General features: G+C 45.4%; 1 protein-coding gene across 1 annotated transcript in view; it reads left to right on the plus strand.

Moving 5' to 3' along the window:
* Positions 1-10,826: 10,826 nt before the first annotated feature.
* Positions 10,827-27,850, plus strand: part of RFX8 (regulatory factor X8) — a 65,580-nt gene continuing 48,556 nt past the window's right edge. Inside the window, exons 1-2 of the mRNA XM_017547911.2 lie at positions 10,827-11,084; positions 18,554-18,677. Of these exons, the coding sequence (XP_017403400.2) occupies positions 11,011-11,084; positions 18,554-18,677 (198 nt within the window). The 5' untranslated portion in view covers positions 10,827-11,010. The remainder of the gene's footprint in view (positions 11,085-18,553; positions 18,678-27,850) is intronic.

Raw genomic sequence — 27,850 nt, forward strand, 5'->3', positions numbered from 1 at the left:
GTGGCAGTGGCAGGATCTCAGCTCACTACAACCTCCACCTCCTGGGCCCAAGCGATCCCCCTGCCTCAGAAGAGTAGCTGAGACTACAGGCATGTGCCACCACACCCAGCTAATTTTTGTATTTTTAGTAGAAACAGGGTTTCACCACGTTGGCCAGGTTGGTCTCAAACTCCTTACCGCAAGTGATCCATCCATTCGGCCTCTCAAAGTGCTGGGATTACAGTCATGAGCCTCTGCACCTGGCCTGAATAAATTTTGTACAAATATTTGAAATGATAGCCCTATATCCATGAGAAGTAAAATAATCCCTCAGGTGTGTGGCCATGTCACTATATTCATTTTTGGTAAATGGAAGATCCAGAATGTGACGGAAATATGAATGATGGTGAAAATTTAGGCAGGTCACAAATTTTGTTGCAATACAAATTGCAGCCGTATGATCTTGAGCAAACTGCTTAACTTTTCAAGGGCTCCATTTCTTTATCTATAAAACAATAAAAAATATCGACTCCATGGGTTTATAACCGTAGCAGTGTTTTGCGAGTTTTGTGAGCACATGTGATGGAATGCTAATAGCAGTCGTATTAGTGTTCAGCGTTACCATCATTGTTCTCATCCGCATTGTCACTGCCAGGTTAGTAACAATTCCCAACCCTCTGCACAAGGAGAGGAGGGGAGATGGAGAGGAAAGAACAGAGAAATAGACAGGAATGGAAGGGAGGGAGCAGAGGGCTCCTGAATCCCAGAGCTTCTGGGGACCATTGACAGGGGAAAGCCTGCTTGGGGAAGAGGAGGGAGGTGGGGGTGGGGGCATCTGGCTAGGCTACAGATGCGGAGGGAAGATGTGGCCAGTTGTGAGGTGGGCAGATAAATAACAAAAGTGTTTATGAATCAATATTCTATAACTGTCAATTATGATCACACTCTCCTGATTGTTCTAAAATAAAACTTCTGGAGCAAGGAAATCCTACATTGCTAAATGTTTTCAGTTTTCATACTGTTTTTCAATGCACTAAAGCATGAGTTCAAGTGCTAGCCAGAAGGAAAACCAGAGGCAATGTATTTGCATCATTTCAAAATGCTAAATGTGCAAAACATGGCTAAATACACAGGTTTTGTTTTGTTTTGTTTGCTTGTTTTGAGAAGGAGTTTTGCTCTTGTCTCCCAGGCTAGAGTACAGTGGCTTTATCTCAGCTCACTGCTACCTCTGCCTCTTGGGTTTATGTGATTCTCCTGCCTCAGCCTCCTGAGCACTTTCTCCTGCCTCAGCCTCCTGAGCACTTGCCACCACTCCCAGCTAGTTTTTCTTTTGCTTTCTTTTTTTTTTTTTTTTTTTTTTTTTTTTTTTTTTTTTTTTTTTTTTTTTTTTTTTTTGTATTTTTAGTACAAATGGTGTTTCACTATTTTGGCCAGGCTGGTCTCAAACTCCTGACCTCAGGTGATCATCCCGCCTCGGCCTCCCAAAGTGCTGGGATTACAGGTGTGAGCCACCATGCCTGGCCAACACATAGTTTTAACTGTGTATGTTACCCACCAATTAAACAGAGCCAAGCCCTAAATCAGAAATACCTGTGTTAAGCCACATCTGACCATTGTGGAGAGGAAAGGGCAGGGCTGAGCCTTCACCCTGAGCCCAGCAGCCAGAAGTGTTTCTATAGTCATAGCCAGAGACGCTGCTCCTGTGTGGAGATGAGCAAGGCATACTCACAAGGTTGCCTGCCCTTTTCTCTCCTCAAGGTGTGTGGCAGGTGTGGGTGGGAGCCAATAGGGAAGGAGAAGGGGGAAGGAGAATGAACAAAGGAGCATGAGACAAAGGCACTGTCTTGATCTCTTTCTGTTGCTATAACAAACTACCCGAGACTGGGTAATTAATCAGTAACAGGAATTTATTTCTCACAGTTGTAGAGGCTGGGGATGTCGGAGATCAAGCTGCTGGCCGGTTTCCTGTCTGATGAGGGCCCCACTCTCTGCTTCCAAGATGGTCCCTTGAATGCTGCATCCTCCATGGCATAAGGGACAGGAGGTGGAAGGGAAAAAGGGCCTTAGTAGTTCACTCCAGCACCTTTATGGGGCACTGATCCACTGCTGAGGGCACCACCCTCATGACTTAATCTCTTTCCAGAGGGCCACGCCTCTTAATACTACCACAATGTCGTTTAAGTTTCAACATGAATTTTGGAGGGGACAGATTCAGGCACGCAGCAGGCACTAAATTTTCTTTTTGTCAAACCTCTAGAAACCCTGTTTAACAACAGCCTAAACTCCCGGAACAGCTCACAAAGTCTGATTCTGTGATGTAGCTCATACCAATGTTTCTCAACTGGGAACCATGGACCCTTAGTGTCTTTCAAGATGTTTATAAGCAATGAACAATGTTATTAAAAACACACACATACACACACACACACACACACACACACACACACACGGGGAGGGGGTGGGTTTCTATAGACAATTAAACTTGGAAATACTACGTTAAATAAAGTTAAACAACCTTATTTACTGCAGGACTGCTTTAATATAATAATTTGTCTGTGAATCACCAAGACAGGGGTATAATATTTGGGAGTTTCTTTCTGTTTTTTGGTTATGTTTTGTTTTGTTTTTAAGACAGAATCTCACTCTGTTGCCCAGGCTGGAGTGCAGTGGTGTGATCTCAGCTCACTGCAACCTCTGTCTCCCAGGCTCAAGTGATTCCCCGCAACCTCAGCCTCCTGAGTAGCTGAGACTACAGGCATGCACCCCATGCTCAGCTAATTTTTACATTTTTAGTGGAGACAGACAGGGTTTCTCCATGTTGGCCAGGCTAGTTTCAAATGCCTCAGCTCAAGCGATCTGCCCACCTCAGCCTCCCAAAGTGCTAGGATTGCAGAGATGAGCCACCACACCTGGCCCTGGGAGTTTTTAAGAAAGAAACATTTTTTTTTTTTTTTGAGATGAGGTCTGGCTCTGTCGCTCAGGCTGGAGTGCAGTGGTGCAATCATGGCTCACTGCAACCTCTGCCTCCCAGGCTCAAGCCATCCTCCCACCTCAGCCTCCAGAGTAGCTGGGACTACAGGCATGTGCCACGACACCCAGCTGAAGTTGCAGGAGTGTTCTGCAAAACACTAAACCACCGTGCTACTAATGCCATACTGATTTTTAAAAACGAAACAATACCTAGTGCTAATTATACTGTTAATCACATACTGTGTGTGAGTGTTCTGCACATTGAAGAAGGCTTTTAGGCAAGTCTGAAACTACTGTGTGTGGGTGGAAATGTCTTGTGTGCATCCTCCCCAGGACACAGCTTCAAACGTCCATATAAACCTTTTTTCTTATGGACTATTGCACACACATACAAAAGTGGAGGGCAGAATGCAATGCGCTCCCTGCCTCGGCGGGCATCAGGACCTGCCAACCTCTGCTCACCTGCTCCCCCCACCCCCTACTCATGCCAGCTGGGTTATTTTGAAGCAAATCTCATACATCATTTTATTTCATCTATAAATATTTGAAGATGTATCTCTAAAAGGGATGTGAATCCTCTTTAAATATATAACCATAATACTATCACTATATGAACAATTGTAAAATAACTGAAATCATTTTAAGTATTTCTCTGCAAGGGAAACTGTCAAATCAGCAACAGTCAAAAGTTTATTAAGCACTTACAATATGTCAGGATAAAAGCTTTATCAGCTTGCTTTCTTTTAGTTCTCACGGCTATGCTCTTCAGGAAGCACTTGACAATCCAGGAGCCGGCCCCTCAGAGGTCCCCCAGGTAGAGCGTGGCCCTGTGTTCTGTCACTTATTGGCTACACAACTTTGTGCAGACTCACTTCAAGTGTCTTCAATTCCCTGCAAGTCTCCTTTTCCTCCCTGTGAAATGAGTCCATTCTACTGGATTTGTGAACTCATGCATCAGATCTTGAGAAGGCGCTGATTGGTTCTTCTGCATGTGCTGGGACTCAGGGGTGGGAGATCTAAGGTTTGGTCTGCTCTGCTAGAGTTAGCCCAGTGTCATGACTCAGGCAGTCCTCTGAGATCATGCCCAGTCTCCTTAGGCAAACATAACTTATTTCTCAGTTTATTTCCCTCCCCGGCTTTCTCCAAGATGGTCCCAGGGCCTATGAAGAAGAGGGGTGGCCCACCCAGTGGGAGGATGCCATAACTCAGGGTTCAAGCCGGGGCACTCTTCACAGTGGGAAAGAGAGCTAGCAGCAGCTGCCCAAAGTGGCAGGCAGGCCCCACCCATGCGGGTCCCTCCTGGCCCCAGGCCCATGGACTCTAAGACAGTGCCCTTGTCCTCTGGGTGCTGGCCACGCTGATGGTAGCCACAGCCAATGTGTGGTTGCAGCTGGGTCATTCTTCCTGATGGACTTGTTTCTGCTTCTTCCTGTGGGCTCTGTGGGCCCCGTGGTCTGGCTGTGACTCCTGTGATCCCTGCCATGGGGCCCATTCGGTGGTCCTCAGCTGCATGACCACGCTGACAAGGTTCCCAGCCAGACCTCCAACTACTGTCTAATGGATTCTGTTGTACAGAAGTTTTGGAGGTAGCCCTACTTTCATTCCTGTGTCTTTGTCAGAGATGGTGTTCCACTGCAACACATCCTTCCTTAGGTCTCCTAGGCCCCTAGCACTCACGAGGCTCATGTGGTTGCTCCCTAAATATCTGTCCAGTGAATGACTGAACTGCAGCTCCACCTCAGCTCAGCCATGGAGCACCAAGTGTCCTTCAAAATGGTCACCTCCAGAAGGGTGTGGGAGCTACCTCCTTCTCCCAGATCCTTACTCAGAAGACGAATGACAGGTACTAGAAACTCATGAACTTGGCTGGGCACAGTGGCTTACCTCTGTAATCCCAGCATTTTGAGAGACTGAGGTAAGTGGATCATCTGAGGTCAGGAGTTCAAGACCAGTCTGGCCAACATGGAGAAACCCCCCTCTCTACTAAACATGCAAAATTACCCAGCCATAGTGGTGGGCGCCTGCAATCCCTTGGGAGGCTAAGGCAGGAAGATCGCTTGAACCCAGGAGGCGAAGTTTGCAGTGACACAAGATCGCGCCACTGCGCTACAGCCTGGGTGACAGAGTGAGACTCCATCCGCCCCCCCCACCCCCACCAATAAACTTCATGAACTTGTGATAAGAAAAAGAAATCTGCTCTAAATGGCTCAAGGGAAAATGTAATTTGTCGGAGGACATAGAGGAGCTCCAGGAGAGACTGCTGGGCCACTTGGGAGCCAGGAAATTATCAGGGGTCTGAGCCCTCCAGCTCTCCAGACTTGGGTGCCTGTGGCCTCTCACCTCCACTTCTCTCGGCTTGCCTGCTTCCTGTGCAAGGCTCTAACATGTTAAATGGAATGGCCTGGCCGAGGAACAAGCAGAGGCAGGTGGGAGAGGTCCCTGCCTCTCAGCTCATCTGTACAGAGGTACTCTAAGAGGCACTGGACAAGTGTTTAGTATCCCAGCACAGCAATAATATGAAAATAATATTTTTAAAAGACCATCTTGATAACTATTTGCATCTTATACTGGCTTTAGGGGGTCTTAAGATTAGCAGTTTTTAAAGCCAGGCTTTGTTTCATAAAGCAAGCTTTAACCATCTTTAAACATCTATTGAGATGTGTTTACCTTTGTTCTCCAGCAAAGCTCACAGGCAGATGCTCTTTGTAAAGCATCTTTCCTGCTTCTCTCTGCTGGGGAATTCCAATGGGTAATTAGCAGAAGGAGGGTCACATGACCAATTGAAAGGCAGTCTGCTGTCCTTTAGAAAGATGTGTCAAACATGTACTTTGTCCGGAGATGCTGTAGTGAAATTCATTTCACAGTGGGGATAGTACCAGGAAATAATTCCATGCAGAACGGCAGGGAGCAGGCAGCTGTTCCAGTACGTTTTTACCAAAGAATAATATGAACCATGAAGACAGATGAAGGTTTTTCACACCCCAAATCAGCTAATGCTGTTGTTTAAAACTGCTTTTCAAAAATAATTTTTTTCATGCCAATAAAAAGCTTTAAAATAGTATTTACACAAATCCAAAGCAATTGACTTAGTGTGCCTTTTCTCATTCTTTTGGAAAATTATTTAAATAAATTGGGGTAAGATTTATGATTTTGCTCACAATTATGATTTGGAAAAGTGCCTGCCTTGCTTACATGATGGCTTTAATAAGATGACTTATTACATTCCGACTAATCATCTGCAGAAAAGGAAACCACTTTTCATTTTGTTTTTGCGTGGCTTCCAGAAAAGTCCCACTTTTAATGAAACAAAAGAATTCAAATGCATTACTTTGCAAATTGCAATTTACAAGCACTCTGTGACGAATGAAGGCGTTTCTTTTCATTCCACACATTCTCAGAGTTCCTCTGCAGATAATGCTATTTGTATACCATAAGTGGCCAGCATCTCTCTACAAAAAGGGAAAAAGGAAAACTGCATTGGGGAAAAACATCTATAGCAATGGGATATTGTCATGGTCCTCTGAATCACGGGTTTTAGATAAAGAAATGGCAGAGAAGTGTTTTATATTTGGAGCTAGGTTTTCTCATTACATACATTCTCCTGAATGCAATGTTCTCATTGATTTCAACTGGGGTAAAAGCCAGATACTCAAAAGGTGAGCATAGACCAAGAAAAATTGCAACATATGATAGTGATTTGGAATCTCTCCAATGAGATTGCTTTGCTCCAGTGTAGTTTGAAAGTCTCCAAAGCTTACTGGTTTAGAGCCCAGGGATCTTGGGTAATCTCTTCCAGGCTAAAATGGAACATGCAGTTGTCTGTTCTCTGTAATGCTCTCCCTGTGCAGATGCAGTTACATTGTGCATTCTGGACCCAATCCACTATGCTCATTAGCTTTATTTAAAAATACATCTATTGCCTGAAGACACCTGGGTACATCCACAGAAAGTGAATAATTGCAAGGATTGAATGAAATTAAGCACCCCAGATCAGAGATGGTTTTGTGCAAGGAGAAGGCACAGCTGGTGCCCTTTTAGGTGAAATGACACTAATTAGATAAGCTAGAAACCAATTAGATGGAAGTAGGTAAAAGAAGTTACTGTTTAGATAAAAGAGATGTGGTTCTCCTGCTTTGTGTAAGTAAAATGCGACATAAGAAACTGGAATTCTGCTTGATATAAACATTAGGATTTATTTTCCTTGTAATGGTTTAGATGTTAGAGCAAAGATGATCAACTTGGAGTTAGAGAGAGACTAGATTTTCAGGTACAAGACAACACATGCATGGGTCTAGCAGTTTCCTCAGTGAAAGCCGAAGAATGACGTTTTTGGTTACATCACTTCCAGTTAAACATTCTTTGAAAAGAAAATGGATTTTATACCTAATTCTATTCAGCAAATTAGGTGGCTATATGGTCAACTCAACTGAAAGCCTTAATTATGCTGCTAGTAATGGAGTCGTGTGCAGAGGTAAATGTCCTTTGCATATTTAGCACATTATGAAGACACACACTGGGAATAAATCTTCTGAGAGTGTCATTGTATTAGCATGAAACTACTCTGATCTAGTCTGATCTATAAGATGGCTGGTCAAACTAGGGACACCAGCTGTCACCTGTAATAGATGAAATTAATAGGCCCTTCAGGTGGAGGGTGGGAAATTTACCACATGGCCTCATTTCTAGAGTCCTCCAATCAACAAGCCTCAAGAGCTCTGAGCCAAGATAAGATGATATTTGCTTTTCATGGCATCTAACATTCGATGCAAGAACTGCAAGAACTGGTCCACCAGATGATCATGGTGTCCCCACTGTATTTCCAAAGTCTGTTCCAGTGCCTGGTACTGGTTGATCGTTAGTAAATGTGCAAATATTATGGCACCGGCAGGGACATAATAAGGCCCTACCTAAATAACAGCAGGCCCTTCCCGTGGTTATTTCCAGTCTCTGTGGACAGGAGCAGTCATCTTGAGAAGCTTCCTGGGTGGAAGGGAGCTGCTGCAGGACCAGTATGAGAAGAGGAAGGAACCATACCATCAGCTTGCTCAGGCCACTGAGAAGGACCTGCCTGTTCCTTTGCAGGAGGACAGGACTTAGCACTCAGGGCAAAGCAAATCAGATGAAGGAACCTCATGGGGCTCCCTCTCTGAGTCCAAAGGGATGTGTTCCTCTCCTAGAGACAACCAAAGGAGGGCTGACCTGCAGAGTGCAGCCTTGGAGAGCCCTGCCACATCGCCTCACCTCATTGTTTCATCTTCTTTCTTCCTGTGGGTTCTTCATCATGGTTGCCATTTAGCAGTCTCCCCACTCTGTTTGTTACCCACATAGTTGGCCTCCCATCCTGATATGGATGCTCTTGAGGCACAAGGTGAGGTTCCCCCCAGCTCCTGGCTTGAGAGAGGATGATGTGGAGTCAACTGTCCCCTACTGGGTGGTGGTTTAAAGCAGCCTGCCCTGAACAAGGAAACTCAGCTGAAAAGATAAATAGAGCTAACAGCGGCCCTACTCACTCGTTGATAATGTCATTCCCACTGACTCGCCTATCCCACCCCTACACGCCAAATGCCCCAGGCTTCAGGACCAGGCTGAGTCACGGGGCAGGGCCCCAAAGGAGAGTCAGATGCCATCCCAGGTCAGCTCTGGTGACCTGGTCAAACTTCAGGGCCCAGTTCCGAATGTCCTGCTATCTCTCTCTGGAACTGACCTTGGAACCTCACCCTGGTGATGGTGTCCCTGAGGAAGGGAGGGTGCTGGCCCTGGAGATCTCGGGTGGGCCCCAGCAACTACCTTCCGGGGCTGGCACACAGGAGGCAGTCGGCACTTTGTTAATCTGTTCAATCGATCCCTTTCCTCCTTCCAGGTATGGTTCTCAGATGTGTGTGTGTGCGTGTTTGGGGAGCAGAATTTTTTTTAAAACTGTGGTAAAATATACATAACATTTACCATTTTAACAATTTGTAAGTACACAATTAAGTGTTGTAGTATTAAATTCATTCTCATTGTTTTGCAACCATCAACATCTATTTCCAGAACTTTTCATCTTTCCAAACAAAACTCTGTCCCCATTAAAACACAAATCCCCCAGCCCCCAGCCCCTGGCAAGCCCCAGTCTACAGTCTGTCTATGAATTTGACTTCTCTAGGGACCTCATGTAAGTAGAATCATCCTTCTCTGTGTGCTTTATTTCAGTTAGTATCATGTTTTCAGTGAATCCGTGTTGTAGCATGTATCAGAATTTTGTTCCTTTTTAAGGGTAAATAATGTTTTAGTGCATGTATATGTACCACATTGTGTTTATCCATTCTCTGTCCATAGACACTTAGGTTACTTCTACCTTTTGGCTGTTGTGAATAATGCTGCCATGAACATTGCTGTACATATTTGTTTTCGTTCCTGCTTTCAATTACTTTTGGGCATACATTCAGAAGTGGGACTGCTGGATCATAAGGTAATTCTATGTTTAATTTTTGAGGAACAGCCATACTGTTTTCCATAGCAGCTGCACTACTTATTATTATTATTATTATTATTATTATTTTTGAGATGGAGTCTCACCTTGTTGCCCAGGCTGGAGTGCAGTGGTGAAATCTTGGCTCAAGGCAACTGCTGCCTTCCAGGTTCAAGTGATTCTCCTGCCTCAGCCTCCCCAGTGGCTGGGTTTACAGGCACCCGCCACCACCACAACCAGTATTTTTAGTAGAGACTGGGTTTCACCTTGTTGGCCAGTCTGGTTTCAAACTCCTGACCTTAGGTGATCTGCCCACCTCGGCCTCCCAAAGCGCTGGGATTACAGGTGTGAGCCACCGCGCCCGGTCAACCGCACCACTTTAAATTCCCAAGCGCAATGAACAAGGGTTTCCATTTCTCTACATCCTCGCTAACACTTGTTCGTTTCTGGGTTTTAGATAATAGCCATCCTCTTGGGTATGGTTTTGATTTGCATTTCCTAATGACTAACGACGTTGAGCATCTTTTCATATGCTTTGTAACCATTTATGTATCTTCTTTGGAGAAATGTGTATTCAAGTCCTTTGCCCATTTTTAAACTGGGCAGTTTGGTTTCTGTTATTGTTAAGTCGGCAAATGTGTTTTTGATCTAGATTGAGAAATCTTTACGCGGGAAACTCTGAAGCAGTTAGCAGCCACGATAACGGCTGCATGACTGAGCTCTGACTACGCCGCAGCGTCGCAAGCGAACGCCACTTAATACTCAACAACCGCACAGCTCCCCAGAAAGGAAGTGAGTTTGGAGAGGGCCAGCAGCTCCATGTCACACAGCAATCACACTGACATAAATGGCTCTTGAGGGCAAGGACTGGCAGGGTCTGGCTGCAGACTCGGGGACTCAGGTTGAGGTGGCCCTGCTCACCTGGGGCGGCACACTGGAGTCACCCGGGCCAGCCTCCTAGAAGTCCCGATGCGCCCGCCTGCCAGAAATTCTGAGCTCTGAGAGTTTTCAAAACTCCCAGGTCCAGTAGTTTTCGGCTACCGCGGGCACATTAGCGTCACCCGGGGAGCCTGAGAAAGGAAAAAGCATGTCTGCCCAAGCTGCCCCCGCTCAGACCAATTCATTAGAACCTCTTTTGGGGGGTGGGTTTAGGAGGGAGCAGCAGCCAGGCATTACTATTTTTGAAAACTGCCCGAATAACTGCAACGCTCAAACAAGTCAAGGACCCTCACGAACTCAACACCGCGACCAGATTGGAAAAGGTGTCAGTTGGCGTTTGTTGTTCGCGGCGGTGTTTGATTGGTTGGTACGGAGGAGGCACGGGCGCTGGGTGCGGGCGGGAGGCGGCTCCAGCCTACACCGCAGGGTGCAGGGCGGGGTCCGCGCATCCTCGGCGGGGCGTGGGGGTTGGGGGACTGTGGCCTGCCGGGCTACCCGCGCGCCCCCAGCGCCCCCGGGCTCGGGCCTGGCGGACTGGGCTCCCGCCCCGCGCCCCGCGCGCCCCTTTCTAAAGTAAACACCAGGGAGCGGCGGTGGCCGGACCGGTGCAACCCAGCGCTGCCCACGGCCGCCGTTCGCTGCCCGCCTCGGTGCTGCAGACCCCGGGCCGAGCCATGGCTGAGGGGGTGCCTGCCTCGCCGTCGAGCGGCGGTGGCAGCCGGGGCCCGCACAGCGGCATCATCCAGTGGTGAGCCGCCGGCGCCCAGGACGCTCGGAGGGAGGAGGTGGGCCGGGGAGGGGAAGCGCCGTTCCCGCTGCTGCTGCCTTGGGACGCCGGGTGAAAGCCGGGTGCGAGGAGGGGCCCCAGGCCCAGCGCCTTCTGATGCCCGCCCGCACCAGCGCGGAGGGACCTCCCATGCACGCACACCTACAAAAGCCGCGGGTCTGAGTCGGCTATGGGGCCGCGCTTCCCATTCGTGGGCTCCCCGTTGTCACCCTTCCCGCGGGAAGCCGTCCTGTCGGCCCTGCAGGGGCCTGTTGGTTGGACCCTGCTTCCTTGTACGTCCAAAAGCGCCTGGACATTGGCCAGGGGAGGAAAAGCTTTCTCTCCCTAGATCCAGAAAGGGATGTTTCCTAATTTAACGCTAAGGAGTTTTTAGTTTTAGCAATGCATTCCACATTGTTTGTGAAATTAACTTCTAGCTATTTAAATTGAAACAGGAAAAAAAGGGAAAGAAAAATACTCTTACCCCTTGGGACTGAGAAACTCATGGGGTTGCAGATCTTAAATAGGAAAATTGAAACCAGTTCTAGGACCTTTAGTTTTACAAGGTGAATAACTGTTATATAACAGACTACATTTTTCTGTTTTAAGTTTCAAAGCATATTTCTCAGGGAAGACTTTTGAAAAAATCATGTGAGTAAAACAAAAATGAAGGGTGTGTTTGTGATTATAACTCCGGCAGACCTACAGTTACCATTTTCCTCCAAAAGAACATTTTTGATATGTCATCACTGAGAAAAAAAAAATCAAACTAATAAATATTAAAGCACACAGCGTTTTTCAGTGTTACACAGCCGGGCTGGATTTCTGCTATGCTCACTGACCCAGGACCCTCAGGCATTGTTGTTCTTCGAAGAAAGGACTCGGGATGCCTTTCAATGACTTCAGGTCACCTTTTAGTAAATTAGAGTTTCCAGGGTTTGACTTACGCTCCAGAGATTTGAAAGAATGATGAGACTGATTTAAAAATACCTAAACTCACGCCTGTAATCCCAGCACTTTGGGAGGCCGAGGCAGGCAGATCCTTTGAGGTCAAGAGTTCGAGACCAGCCTGACCAACATGGTAAAACCCCTTCTCTAGTAAAAATGCAAAAATTAGCCGGGCATAGTGGTGTGCGTCTGTAATCCAGCTACACAGGAGGCTGAGGCAGGAGAATCGTCTGAACCTGGGAGGCAGAGGTTGCAGTGAACTGGGATTATGCCACTGCACTCCAGTCTGGCAACAGAGCGAGACTCCATCTTGAAAAATAAAAATACCTGAGCATCCTCCTAAAGCCATTTGTGAACTCACTTCACATAGTAACCACGGGGCCCTATTAGTATGATGCTCTAGACCAAGCTTGTCCAACCTGCAGCCTAAGGGCTGCATGAGGCCCAGGATAGCTTTGCATGAGGTCCAACACAAATTTATAAACCTTTTTTTGTTTTTTTGGTGATGGAGTTCTGCTCTGTTGCCCAGTCTGGAGTGCAGTGGCACCATCTTGACCCACTGTGACCTCCACCTCCTGGGTTCAAGTGATTCTCCTTTCTCATCCTTACAGAGTAACTGGGGTTACAGGCCTGTGCCACCATGCCCTGCTAAGTTTTGTATTTTTGGTAGAGACGAGGTTTCACCATGTTAGTTAGGCTGGTCTGGAAGTTCTGACTTCAAGTGATCTGCCTGCCTCGGCCTCCCAAAGTGCTGGGATTACAGGTGTGAGTCACCACACAGGGCCTTCGTAAACTTTCTTAAAACAGTATGATTTTTTTTTCTTTTGCTCATCAGCTATCATTAGTGTTAGTTATTTTATATATGACCCAAGACAATTCTTCTTCCAGTGTGGCCCAAGGAAGAAAAGATTAGATACCCCTGGTGTAGAACATTTTAGCAGAGAGTCTGACCTATTCAAGTCCCATATTGCAAGTTTCTATTCCTATAGGCCTCTCTTCAAGGTTGGGGGGTGGAGGCAATGGAAATGAGGGAGGGGTCACCGTTTCACTGTGGAGGGCTGTTCTTTAGGCATCCAGTTGATGAGGTGGTATGTTTAACAGTTCGTTTGTGTCAGGCGCCATGGCTCATGCCTGTAATTCCAGCACTTTGGGAGGCTGAGATGGGCAGATCACTTGAGCTCAGGAATTCAACACCAGCCTGGCTAACATGGTGCAACCCCATCTCTACTAAAAATAAAAAAATTAGTTAGGAGTAGTGGCACGTGCCTATAATCCCAGCTACTCAGGAGGCTGAGGCAGGAGAATTGCTTGAACCTGGGAGGTGGAGGTTGCAGTGAGCCAAGATCATGCCACTGCGCTCCAACCTGGGCAATAAGAGCAAAACTCCATCTCAAAACAAAACAAACAAACAAAATAAAACAGATCATTGGCACTAGTGGTTTTAACATCATCAAAAACAGCCTCTGGGCCGTATTCCAGAGCCTGGAAGATGTTGCGAACAACTGCAGTGGGGAGTGCAGGGCGAGGGGTCTGGACACCCAGAGACAGCTCCGTTAGCTAGCATCTGAATGAAAGACCAGGGAGGGGCCCAACTGTTGTCCTGTGGAAGAAACTTGCCATTTTCCACATTAGTTCATTGTTTTGTCTTCTCATCAGTCACTTTGTAGGTCCCCAACATGTCTTAAAGACATCAGTGCCATTGTCATCCACACTGGGTAAATTCTCCCAGGAGAAGGGTCCCAGGAGAGCTTGGCCAAGTCTCAGGGGTCTAGAAGGTTTCTGTTTCATAGACAGGAAGGACTGTAGAAATGGGGAGAGATGGGTTTAAAGCTCCGGGGAGCACAAAGGAATGAAGAGCACTGATCTGGCTTCCTTGCTGGGGTGCAGACCCAGCAGGTCTGACCCCTGGCTTCAGACTCCAGGCAAAACCTAAGAATTATATAATCCCAACGCATGCTGAGCCCTGGCTGTAGACTATATAACTATCTCCCACATAGACTTTTACAAATTTCTGCAGACTCTGTTGAAATTTTCAAAATACCAATTTATTTGGAAAGATGCAGAATTCATGGTAATATATATATATATATATATATATATATTTTAAAAGATGGGGTTTCACCATGATGGCCAGGCTTGTCTTGAACTCCTGACCTCAGGTGATCCACCCACCTCGGCCCCCCAAAGTGCTAGGATTACAGGCATGAGCCACTGCACCCGGCACTCATGGTAGCTTTTGATCAGCCAGAACCAAAAGGTCCTGTAGTTCCTTGTGTGGGGGGCTCACAACATTTTTCTTCTTTCTTTCTTTTTTTTTTTTTTTTTTTTTTTTTTTTTTTTTTTTTTTTTTTTTTTTTTTTTTTTTTTTTTTTTTTTTTTTTTTTTTTTTTTTTTTTTTGAGATGGAGCCTCTGTCTGTCTCCCAGGCTGCAGTACAGTGGAGCAATCTCAGTTTACTACAACTTCTGCCTCCCAGGTTCAAGCGATTCTCCTACCTCAGCCTCCTAAGTAGTTGGGATTACAGGTGCACACCACCACTCCCAGCTAATTTTTGTGTTTTTAGTAGAGATGGGGTTTCACCATGTTGGCCAGGCTAGTCTCGAACTCCTGGCCTCAGGTAATCTGCCTGCCTTGGCCTCCCAAAGTGCTAGGATTACAGGAGTGAGCCACCATGCCCAGCTGCTTGTGACATTTTTCTTTAAAGCATACTCAGAGAATGTGTGAACCACTGGCTAAGTATTTGTGCTCTGAAGTCAGCAATCATCAGATTGTTCATCACTCAAAATGAGAATATCATGAATGTCCTCAAGATCTTAATAATCCACCCTGTCTGATGGCAAGACCAGGAAAACAATGTCATTATGCAGCTAAGCAAGGAATCTAGTGATCTGATTCACTTCAAACGTAGACAGGCTTTATTGCCAGGTGTATTGCCAAAGGACATTTTGGTGGCAGAGTATAAAACCCTTAACCGGTGTCACCTGCCAGCAGTTCTGCCAGTCCCCATTCAGTCTCTCCTTGGAGCCCCAGCTGGCTGGAAGTCAGGCTCACCTACAGCAGGTGCTCTGTGTTGCCACTCTGCCAACATCAGCATCTTTCTTGCTTCCGTTCCAGATTTTGATGGTAGACATAAAAATGATAATAATGAGAGCTTCTATGTGCATGCTAGGGTACTGGGCACCTCATGTACTTGTTTGCTAATCACAAACACTCTCAGGTGTCTCAGAGTCAGAACAGAAACCTGGGTCTTTGAGGTTCAAAGCCCTAGGGCAATAGACATGATGGTAATTTCACATGTGTGCGGACACTGAAGGCTGAGGCAACTACTGGGTGACAAAGTCCGCTTTCAGACTTTCTGTTTGTCCAGTTACTGTGTGCTGACTGGCTGCCACTGGCCAGTCTCTGCGATTTGGCTTAGAATGTTGGGCAAATGACCACAGACACGTGGTCAGAAACAGGATGAATCTCTTGGAACTGCCAGGATCAAAGCAGCCACACAGGGCTCACATCCGAAGGCAGCCCTTTCTTTACATGTGTGGCACAGGAAGGACTCTTGACCACAGACCTTCACTGTTATTCTTAATAAGAGTATTATTTGGCCTTCCTACTCCACTCAGGTAACAGGCAGGCTCAGTAGCATCATTTTGAAACTGGAAGACAGCAATTCATAGAGACAGAACAAATGAGCGTCTGTCACAAGAAAGAACAATCCGCAAATATTGAAAACTAGAATTCATTTTAAGGAGTTTGTATTTTAAGGAGATAGTTCCCTAACTAAATCTGGAGTAACTATGAATAAACAGAAGTGAGTCTGAATTCAATGCACATCACATTTTGCCACAGTTTCCCGGATTTAGCCAACATTTGTCTGTGATATTTCCAATATTGAGTTTTTCACATATCAACAAGTAGTGTCTTAACAAAAGAAATATACGCCAGGTGCAGTGGCTTGTGCCTGTAATCCCAGCACTTTGAAAGGCCAAGGTGGGAGGATTGCTCGAAGACAGGAGGTCAACACCAGCTTGGGCAACATAGTGTTGCCTACAAAAAAAATGTTTTTTTTAAGTATCTGGACATGATCACGTGCCTGTAGTCCCAGCTACTCAGGAGGCTGAGGCAGGAGGATGCCATGAGCCCAGGAGTTTGAGAGCGCAATGAGCTATCATTGCACCACTGCATTCCAGTCTGGGCAACAGAGGGAGACTTTCTCTCTCTCTCTCCCCCGCCACAGTCTCCATATATATATATATATATATATATATATATATATATATATATATAAACAAATGTCAATAAGCAAATGTATTATCTGTAAAGTCTTTGCTAAATAAATATTCCTCTCTGTTTGGGATATATATATAACTGTATGCTGACTACGAATGGAATCTGCCACTCCCACTCCCCACCATCTCACCAATAGGAATTACCCTGTGCTCAACTTGAGCCAAATAACTGATGCAGTGGCAGCTTCATTAAGTGTCAGGTTCCCACATTGATTTTGGGAAGCATCCCAGAAAATCTACTTCCTTGGTGCCTGTACTGGGTTGAATTATTTATTTATTCAACTTTATTTATTCATAAATAAATAAATATCTGTTACTAATAAATAAATTATTATTATTAATAGATATTTATTTATTCCACTTTATTTATCCCCCCAGAAAAACTCATGTCCACCCAGAACCTCAGAAAGTGACCTTATTTGGAAATACGATCTTTGCAGATGTAATTACAGATCTTTGCAGATGTAACTAATTAGTTAAATTGAGGTCATATTGAATTAGGATGGACTCTAAATCCAATCACCATTAACTTGATAAGAAAATTCACAGAGATGCTTGTCGTGTGTGGTGGCTCACACCTGTAATCCCAGCATTTTGGGAGGCAGACGTGGCTGGATCACTTGAGCCCAGGAGTTTGAGACCAGCCTGGCCAACATGGCAAAACCCCCTCTCTACTAAAAAAAAAAATACAAAAAAGAAATAAAATAAAATTCGAAGAGATACAGACACACAGGAAGACAGCTATGTAAGACACCGGCAGAGACTGGAAAAGCCGAGGAACACCAAGGATTTCCGGCAGTCACCAGAAACAAGGAGAAAAATATCAAGCAGGGGCTCCCTCAGAGCCCCTGGAAGGAACCGACCTTTCTGGCACTTGGATTTTAGACTTCCAGCTTCTAGAACTGTGAGAATGCATATCTGTCGTTTGAGACCAGTGGGCCTATGGTAATTTGTTACCCCAAAGAAGCATTTAGGGCCAGAGATTCCCCCATTCCTTTTGTCCATGTTACTTTTTTTTGGGGGGGGGAAGCCAGGGGGGTTAACAAGTGTGACTATGTCCTTTAGTTCTCAAGTAAATTTGGGCCTCAGTACACCTCATTCCAGAAGATAAGCTGTATATTATCCATACCTAGCTTGGACAGGAAATGTATTGTCTGTAAAGTCTCTGCTAAATAACTATTTCTCTTGTTTAAGAGTTATACTGGCTTGCTTTGTGTATTTTTTTTAAAGAATGACGGTCTATCCCAACCAGGAAAGGAAGGTTGGCTAGATGTCACTACGGACACTTTCTGACCCAGGTCGCCTTCACCACTCACCCCCACACTCACATACTGCTGCTCGAACAGGCACCTGGCTGTCCCCAGAGGCTGGGGGTGGTCTGTGAACCTCAGGCTGAGCCTCTCATTGCTAAGGAATACACCCTGCCCCCCCGGCCAGGAGCACTTGGGTAGTTGAAAGTCCCACTTAGAGCAGAGGTCACAGGCATTGCAGGTGTGTTCACAGGCAGTGCCGCATTCGCCCTGTGCTGCTTTGGCTGTATACCCGATGGGGAAGAAAGCAGAGCAAAAGAACTCTGCCTCTCTTGGTGTCTCTTGGTGTCTTGCATTTTACACCTCATTGCAATTCAAAGAATTCGAGCAGCATGGCCTGCCCTAAAACCACAGGAGTTTAAGAACCGTGCAAACAACTGCTTCAGAGGAACAGGGATCAGAGAGGGAAGGATGTGACACCTTGGCCTGAGTCACAGGCAAATGGGGCCTGGGGAGCCAAGCTGGCTCCTGCAGTCACCTGCAGTGGTGATAGGCTCTACCTGGGTATTGCTCTGTGTCTTATTCATAAAGTGGAATAAATAACTCTCCACTTTCTAGCTATGTAGCTCTTGGCTGTAACCTTTATAAGGGTATATGAAACAGTGTCTGCTGAAGGCCTTACTTGAACTTCTTTTTAGCATGCCAACCTACCAAGAAACAAACAAAAACAGAAACACATTATGGACTTCCGATCTTCTAAAAGCCACAATCAATATACTTAACACTGGCCTAAAGATAAACAGGTGATGCCAGCTGTGGGCCTTCGCAGGGTTCACAGGGTCTAATTTAATAAATTAGACATGTTGCATTTATTGGGACCTCACATACGCCTTGATCATTGATTTTGTCAACATATTTTGCTCTAGAAAAACAAATGCCAATTTCCTCTTCCTTGTCCTCCTCTCCTGCAGTTTAGTTGACAAATTCTGCGTTCACGAAGGGTGCAGTGTGCCTCGCTGTCTCATGTATGAGATTTACGTGGAGTCCTGTGGGCAAAACGCTGAGAACCAAGTCAACCCGGCCACCTTCGGGAAGGTGAGTTGAGAAGATTAAGAATGCTCTGTTCACTGAGTGCAAAAAAGGGAAGCAAGTTAATGGAAGAAATGTTGAAATGTATTTAGGTCTAATGGATTTTCAGTGGGTATCTCTGGCTTCCTTCCCACCAGCTGGTCAACATCCTTCAGCTTATTGAAGAGCCATTTGGTTAGCCACTTCCCTTTGTCCACACTTCATAGTGAGGGGCCAGGAAGGATGAGGAATGGGGTAGCACCTAAGGGAATGTAATTATGGCAGCTCCGAACACTCCTCAGGGAGCTGGGTTTGCTGGGCTGCTATTCCCTGCATAGAATGCCAAGCTCTGAGAGCTGCTTTGGCACCACACAAGCTCTGAGAGCCACTTTGCGGTATAGGACAACTGATATTTCTCACAGTTTGATTGTACTGAGAGAACTCATCGACTCTTAAAAGATTTCCTCTGGAGGCTAAGAATTTTTTTTTTTTTTTTTTTTTTTTTTGAGATGGAGTTTCAGTCCTGTTTCCCAGGCTGGAGAGCAATGGCACGATCTCAGCTCACTGTAACCTCCACCTCCCAGGTTCAAGCAATCCTCCTGCCCCAGCCTTCCAAGTAGCTGGAATTATAGGCAACTGCCACCATGCCCAGCTAATTTTGTACTTTTAGTAGAGATGGGTTTCACCATGTTGGCCAGACTGGTCTTAAACTCCTGACCTCAGGTGATCCACCTGCCTTGGCTTCCCAAAGTGCTGGGATTACAGGCATGAGCCACCACGCTTAGCCTCTGGAGGTTAAGATCTATATCCTGGAACTTTGTTTAAGACCACATACTGTACAGCAAACATTAGCACAAGCATTGTCCAAGACCCTCTGCATTCAACAAATGTTTATTTAGCCACTGCTGTGTGCCAGACTGAAGATACAATGAACAAAATAGATAAAAATTCCTGCCCTTAACTGAATTTCTGGTTGTCACAGTCACCTAGTCCAGGCAGGTAGCATTCATGTCATTTCATGGTCGAGAAAACAAACCTGGAGTGATTAAAGCTAAGGGTCCCACAGCTGGTTGCAATATGTGGGTGACAGATACAGCTTCTTGAATTGTGACTCAGAGTTCTTTCTACTTGGTCTTCCCCCAAAATGTTTGTGAACTCAAAGAGATGTTGGAGGTCACCTCATCCAAGTGTACACCCAATAGAAGATGTCTTCTAAAGCACTTTTGGCTGGAAGCCTCTTATGAGGACCAGGTGCCCTCTTCTAGCAGAGACAATGCTGTCGGGGCATAGAGCTGGGTGAAGGGACGGCACATTTCTGCAAAGAAGAAGATGATTCCCCTTCTGGGAAAACACAACCCCATTCCAGGATTTGTGGCATGGCAAAGAGAACACAGGCTGATGAAAAACTGTACAACTCTTCATCAGGGGCCTTGGAGCAGTTCATGACCTGCACAACCATGTCCCTTTGAGTGGCCATCTGGTTTGGATTTCGGTGATCTAGGTGACAAGGAGATTGTTCACTGGGCCACAAGGCTGCCGGTTCAATTTCCTCCTTCCCGTTCTTCCTTCTTTCCCTCTTTTTCAGTGGTCCTCAGGTGGACGGAATTGGATTGGTTAACGACACACTGTCTTCATTGAGGAATGCACGGTTTAAGAACTTACTTTAGTGGGTTCTTTATACAATGTAATAAGCACCTATGAACCTGCCACCCAAAATGAACCATATTGCCAGTCCCCCACATCACATCTCCTCGCCCTTCCTGCTGGTAGGGAGCTTCATCCTGTTCACGATGACCTTGCCTTTTGAAAAAGAAATTGAGCGCACTTATATGTATTGTTTAAAAGCCTATTTTTATTTTATTTTATTTTTTTTGAGATGGAGTCTCACTCTGTTGCTCAGGCTGGAGTGCAATGGTGTGATCTCGGCTCACTGTAACCTCCACCTCCCAGGTTCAAGCGATTCTGTCACCTCAGCCTCCTTAGTAGCTGGGATTATAGGCACCCGCCATCATGCCCGGCTAACTTTTGTATTTTTGCAGAGACGGAGTTTCACCATGTTGGTCAGGCTGGTCTTGAACCTGACCTCAGGTGATCCGCCTGCCTAGGCCTCCCAAAGTACTGGGATTATAGATGTGAGCCACTGTGCCCCGCCTATTTTATGTATTTGTTGTTTAACTTTATTAAAAGGGATATCATGTTGTTTGCAATCTTTGGGAACTTTTTTCACTTAATAATATCTTAAGATTCACCAGAATTCAATGGCCCATTGTGTAATATTTCACAATGTACTCATCCACTCACTCATTGATGGGCATTTGGGTTGTTGCCCCTGTGAACATTTGTGTATGTGTGTCCTGGTGTACTTGTGCAGATTTTCTCTTGCATCTGTATGTCCAGGAGTGAACTTGCAGAGTTAGGGGGTACATGGCTGAGTGACATCAGAGGATGTGACCATACCCTCCCCCGAGCAGTCCTGTGGATTTCAATTTTACTTGCAAAACATTGAAATGATTAGATCCATTCTTCCAAACAGTCTTCATTTTTGAAACTTCTAGTCACTGGTGAAAGTTTTGCACTTCTGATAATCACAGAGTCTTCTAATATGGAAGCTGCTCACATATTCGACACAACTGTTCACCTCTCCCTGTCCCTTTGCCTCCCTGCCCACCAGTTTTATTATGACTTCAATTATTGATGTTTCTCTTAAAGGTGGCCCCAAGGGTACAACCCACTCCCTCAGATGTGCTCAAAGGACAAGAGCGATTACCATTTTTTGGCTACTATTGGCTTTTATTTTTCTCTATCTGTTGATTTCACTTTAAGCTTGTAGTCAACAGAAACAACCCTAAAGTACTTTTTTCTAAAGAGTTGAAATTAAGGTAGGCCTCCCAAAACAGTTTTGTAAACCGTGAAATATTAATACTCTATATAAATACAAAATAGTGTGGTCAGACTGTTAACATCGTAATTAACTATTTGAACCCAAGAGTAGCTATTCTCTTATTCCTATTGTATTTTACCTCTTCAGTTTCTTGTTTTGTTTTGTTTTGTTTCTTTGAGATGGAGTCTTGCTCTATCACCAGGCCGGAGTGCAGTGGCGTGATCTCAGCTCACTGCAACCTCTGCCTCCTGGGTTCAAGAGAGTCCCCTGCCTCAACCTCCTGAGTAGCTGGGACTACAGGCGCATGCCACCATGCCTGGCTAATTTTTTTGTATTTTTTTTTTTTTTTTTAGTAGAGACAGGGTTTCACCATGTTGGCCAGGATGGTCTCAATCTCTTGACCTCGTGATCTGGCTAATATTTTTGTTTTGGGTTTTTTTTTTTTTAAGTAGAGACAGGGTTTCACCATGTTGGCCAGGATGGTCTCAATCTCTTGACCTCGTGATCTGCCCACCTCAGCCTCCCAAAGTGCTGTGATTATAGACGTGAGTCACCGCCCCCGGCCCCCTCTTCAGTTTTGACCTGCAGTTCTATTTCTCACCATCTTCTTGAATCACAGGTGGTTCATCCAGTCTTCCCAACCTGCTGAAGCAGCTATGTTTGAAAAGTATGTCTTTTATCAAGCCATCTTGCTAGGTGACCATGGAGGTGAAACAGCCTTATAACAGGTTTTCTCAATAGCTGGGAATTCCCCCAGCTGCTATCATCCAGCTCATATTTTGCCATTTCATCACTCCAAATATTGGGAAACATCATCCAAGACTGAGCTGAGTGCTGGGTGTCCTGGTCCTGCAGACTTTTCCTATCCAGCCATCTACCTACCACCTGTATCAGAGGGAAGGGGGCGACTTTAGCTTGACGAGTTTTAGCTCCATGGGATTCCTACCTCCTTTACTAACATAGCAGAAGCCCTTGTTCACGATTGTTTAAAGATCTTATTATGAGACTGTTTCACCTCCATGGTAATTCTACTGTAAAGCATTTAAAAAAATGTTAAAGGCCGGGCACGGTGGCTCAGGCCTATAATCCCAGCACTTTGGGAGGCCAAGATGGGTGGATCACGAGGTCAAGAAATCGAGACCATCCTGGTCAATATGGTGAAACCCCGTCTTTACTAAAAATACAAAAACTAGATGGGCATGGTAGCACACACCTGTAGTTCCAGCTACTCGGGAGGCTGAGACAGGAGAATTGCTTGAACCCAGGAGACAGAGGTTGTGGTGAGCCGAGATCGCGCCATTGCACTCCAGCCTGGGTAACAAGAGCGAAGCTCCGTCTCAAATAAATAAATAATAAAATGTTAAAGAGACACCAGTGTGTGACAACATGCACTTAGGTGGCTTGTTTTTTTTTGTTGTTTTGTTTTGTTTTGTTTTGTTTTTGAGATGGAGTCTTGCTTTGTCGCCAGGCTGGAGTGCCGTGACATGAATCTCGGCTCACTGCAACCTTCGCCTCCTGGGTTCAAGCAATTCTCCTGCCTCAGCCTCCCGAGTAGCTGGGACTGAAAGGATGCACCACCATGCACAGCTAATTTTTGTATTTTTAGTAGAGACGGGGTTTCAGCATGTTGGCCAGGATGGTCTTGATCTCTTGACCTCATCATCTGCCCGCCTCAGCCTCCCAAAGTGCTGGGATTACAGGCGTGAGCCACCGCGCCCAGACTGGCATTTTTAAATCTCAATACTCTAGGATCTCCTTAGAATTCCCCAAGATGCCAAGGTACTAACTTTCAGCTCTTATTGGAAATTTGCCTGAAGAATGGGCCACATCAGTTGAGCTAGTATTGGGAAGGATCTCCATGCTGCTGAATTTGTGACTAAATGGAGAAGGGAGGGGAAAGGAAAAGGATATGATCCCTAAGTGTGTTTACAAGAGAAGCAACAAAATCCGAAATTCTCACTTCCTCCCTCCGCCCCTGGGAATGGAGTCGGTTTCTTGCCAGGTTCCTGTGCAGATGTTGGAATGTTTCTTGCCCTTTGTGGCAGTACAGGGCATATGATGGGTATGGCTCATTCCTGGTACAAGTGATATTTTATATGGATTAGGGAATTTCCGGAAGGCCAACTTCCTCGTTTGAAATAACATTTAGTGATTTTTTCTGATTACGAAAGGACTACATCCCCTTTGCAGGAAATGTGGAAATTAGAGGAGAATGTGTAGAAAAAAAGAAAATGAATACCGGCTGTCACTTCCCTGTCCAGAGATATAGGCACGTGTGTGTAGTTCATTTGCAGACGTGCACACTCACTCATGCACACATATAGGACTGGCAGGAACTGGAGGGGTAACCACATGGCGACTTCGTCTTCCTGTTTTGTGTCTGAAGGTGCCCAGTGGCTAGTTCTTCTCCAGCTCCTGAGTGAGCATTTGAGAAAGCAGCATGACCTTGCTGGAAATTCTTGGATGATACAAAGTCTTGTTACTGTACTTAACCAACAATGTCATCAGTCTGATGCTTAAAGTATCCAGTCCCAGATAATATCAAAACTCTGAACTTGGTTTAAAGTGGAGCCATTTCCCCATCCCCTCCAGTTTGGTATCTTGCCGAAGAGAACTAGACCTGGGGCTTCTTCCCTCCCTCTCCTTCCTCCCGCAGCTCACCAGGTGTGGCCTGACTCCTCTGGGAGGGAGAGAAGGAGGTAAGTGGCTGGACATTTCTTCATGGCTGCAGGCTCTGGGGGCCAGGCAGACCCTGACCTCCTGGTGCTGGTGTTCAGGGCCCCGTTGGGACTGTCCCAGCGTGCATCGCCAGGCTTGGTGAAGGATCCTTTTCAGCGGTCACATGCTGCCTACCCAATGTTCTACCTCCTGGTGCTGCTGTGGCTGATCACCCATCCGGGGGGCCTTGCAGGGGAGAGTCTGGGCTCTCCCACATGCCAGCTCTTTCATGGAGACAACACAGCCATTCTTGGCCTACACAGACTGGGTGAGCCTACGAAACCCAGAGCTGTACCCATCTCTTCTGCTCTCCTGCCGGAGCCGCTGGCCAGCCCTGCCTTCAGTGCCCACCAGGAGTCTGAGGACACCCTTTGAGTGATACAGGCCTGAGGGGGCCCACACCCCTCCCACACATGCTTCACAGGGAAGAGGGTGGTTTTGAAGCTGGAAAGCCCCTTATGTGTCCTCTTCTCTCTACCTTGTTGAAGGTGAAGAGTGTTAAGGGCTTCTGTAGAGTTCTGTAACCACATTTCAGCTAAACACCCGAGAACACAAGTCCCCTAGGGTATGTGTCTCACAATTCACTTTCCTACCTGTTATCTGCTGTCTTCTTGCCTCATCCAGTCATACAGAGGCTGTGTGGATGGATGGATTGAAAGGTCAATGTGTGGATGGATGACGGACGAACAGATAATAATTAGACAAGAAGACCCCTCAGAAGACTTTCTCCTTCCTGATTTGAGTTCTGTCTCCTCTTTGGGCCTTGAGTACCACGTGGCCTCTTTTTGCTGCCTTGCTTCCTGGCCACACCTATTATAAGGACTCCTTTTGACAAGCTTCTTCAATTCTTTTCACTTGAGTGTGCTGTTTCCTGTCGGGACCCCAATTGATAAAGATAGTAGGTAGATTGACAGATACCCAGGCAGACAGACAAATAGGCATCAGGTAATATGGTAACATTTTAACAGCACCAAGCCTAGAACGGAACTTAGATTGTAACCCTGGGTAAGATAACCATCTTGTTTCCACTTCATCATATGTAAAGTGAGGATATTAATAATAGTAATATTAGTACCTACTTCTTGAGGTTCTTTTAAGAAAGAAATGAGAAAGCACATGTAAAGAGAATAAAACAGTCCTGGCATGCAGAAAGCACCCAAGAAATATTAACTTTTATCATTATTTTTGCATCAAGTATCATAAACATTTTCACATTAAAATATTTTCAAATGCATCTTGTATAATAGTTGTGAAATATTTTGGGGGATGTACTGTAATTAACCATATCCCCCCTTTTTTTGAGGCAGAGTGTTGCTCTGTCACTTGGGCTGGAGTACAGTGGCATGATCTCAGCTCACTGCAACCTCTGCCTCCTAGGCTCAAGCAAGCCTCCCACTTCAGCCTCCCAAGTAGCTGGGACTACAGGTGTGCCACCACACCTGGATAATTTTGTTTTGTTTTGTTTTGTTTTTAGAGACAGTATTTTGCCAAGTTGCCCAGTCTGGTCTTGGACCCCTGGGCTCAAGCAATGCACCCTCCTTGGCCTCCCAAAGTGCTGGGATTACAGGTGTGAGCCACCGCCCAGCCTAACCATAACCTTTACTGGAAATATAGGTTGTTTGTAATTTTCCTGTTTTAAACACCATAAGTCCCCATCCATATCTGGTCATTTTTCTAGGATAGATCCCCACATGTGGCCTGCCAAATTGCTTTCTCCAACCAACTGTAAACAATTACATTCAGTTCCCACCCCTGATGATAATTCATGGTATTCTTACACAAATTCATAATATTCCTACCCCAGAAAACTTGTTGGGTAAAAACTAGAATTAGCTGTCTCTACTTGCATTTATTGGATTGTAAGGTAAGCACTTTTGATGTCCTTTGGTCATTGTGTACGTTGTGTGTGTATATATTACCACCAGACCATTTTCTATTGGGGCGTATTTCCTATTGATTTGTTTGAGCTCTCTCTATCAGGATATAATTTTTAACTTAATTATATTTTCTGCAGGGTATCATCCCAGTTGATTTTTTCATTGTAACTGTGTTGTGTTTGTTCTCTATATTAGAATGAAATCACAGGACAGTCCTGGTTGGGGTGACTCAGTATCATCAAATGTGCAAAGTATTATGTTGCCGGACAACCAGGCACTTTATTTCTGCTTTTCTCTCCAAGACACCAGATTATTTCCCGGGGCTGGAATCTGAGCCTGCTGCATACTTTCTCATAATTTCTTTAGGTACTTAAGATGTGCGTCTTAATTTTATTTTGCAACTAAACATATAGGAAGGCTTTTCAATGATTTTAAGTTAGAGGAGATGAAATTGTCAGAATCTCTGGTTGACAGTAGGAACTTCTGGCCTCTAATTCTGCATTTAGATTTGGCTGACTTTTCTTTTTGTCTTCTGTCATTTTGGTCCTGTGCATTTTGGTTCTCCTTCCCCGAAAGACCCTCTGCATTTGCAGGCATGACCAAGGTATTAATTGTGTCAAGCCTGCCTATCCCATTCTTTCGTCTTGCCTCCCCTGCACCCTGGCTTGTTTGGGCTTCCTGCAGGAAAAGGTAGGACCTGGAGCCACACAAGACAAATAATGACTCACATTTCCATAGAATCCCACTGCTTGGGGGCTAATTAAAAAAAAAAAAAAAGAAGAAGAAGAAGAAGGAGGGATGCAACAGGAAACCAAGAAGAAGTGAGGGCTGAATGGTTTTGGACAGGGTGTGAATAGAGATAATTACTTGACAGCTCTGAACTTCCCTGCTGTGTGTTTTGTAACTTCATGATGGTCCAGGATTTCTGCTCTCAACACCATGTCGTGGATGCCACGCTCGTCATGAACCTGTTTGATTCAGAAACTAGAACAGACTTCTATTGGTCATAAGTGTAATATCATGGCTCTCTAACAAAGTGCTGATAAACAAGACAGCATTCACTCACCAAACCCAGAAAGAGAAAAAAATTAAGCAAACAAATGGATAATCCAAAGTGAAATGATTATCACATTAGAAAAAGAGGAAAATGGTAAAATTATAGCCTTCTCACAGGTTGGACTATGATGCCAAACTGTGAGACCAGTTATGACTATGGTTCATCATTCCCTGTTTCCAGAGAATTTTTAATGACCAGGGGAAATGTTCATGGCATAAGGTTGAAGAAAGAGAGTAGAATGTAAAACTGCAGACATGCTAATTGTGTGATGCTGGGTATTAACTGTGAAACACAAAGAACACACACACATATTGGGACTTTGAAAACAAGACTAAAATCAATGACATTGAGGAATTTTAGCTTTGTTTTGTTTTTCTGAGATGGAGTTTCACCCTTGTTGCCCAGGCTAGAGTGCAGTTCACTCTCAGCTCACCACAACCTCTGCCTCCTGGGTTCATATCCCGATAATTTTTGTATTTTTAGTAGAGATAAGGTTTCACCATGTTGGTCAGGCTGATCTCAAACTGCTGACCTCAGGTGATCTGCCCTCCTTGGCCTCTCAAAGTGCTGGATTACAGGCATGAGCCACCATGCCCAGGCAACATTGAGGTTTAAATGGCAGTTTTCTCCAAGTGGTATGTTTTCTTTTTTCTTTTCTTTTTTTTTA

The sequence above is a fragment of the Cebus imitator genome, unplaced genomic scaffold (genome assembly GCF_001604975.1).
Source record: "Cebus imitator isolate Cc_AM_T3 unplaced genomic scaffold, Cebus_imitator-1.0 Scaffold202, whole genome shotgun sequence".
NCBI classification, from domain to species: domain Eukaryota; kingdom Metazoa; phylum Chordata; class Mammalia; order Primates; family Cebidae; genus Cebus; species Cebus imitator.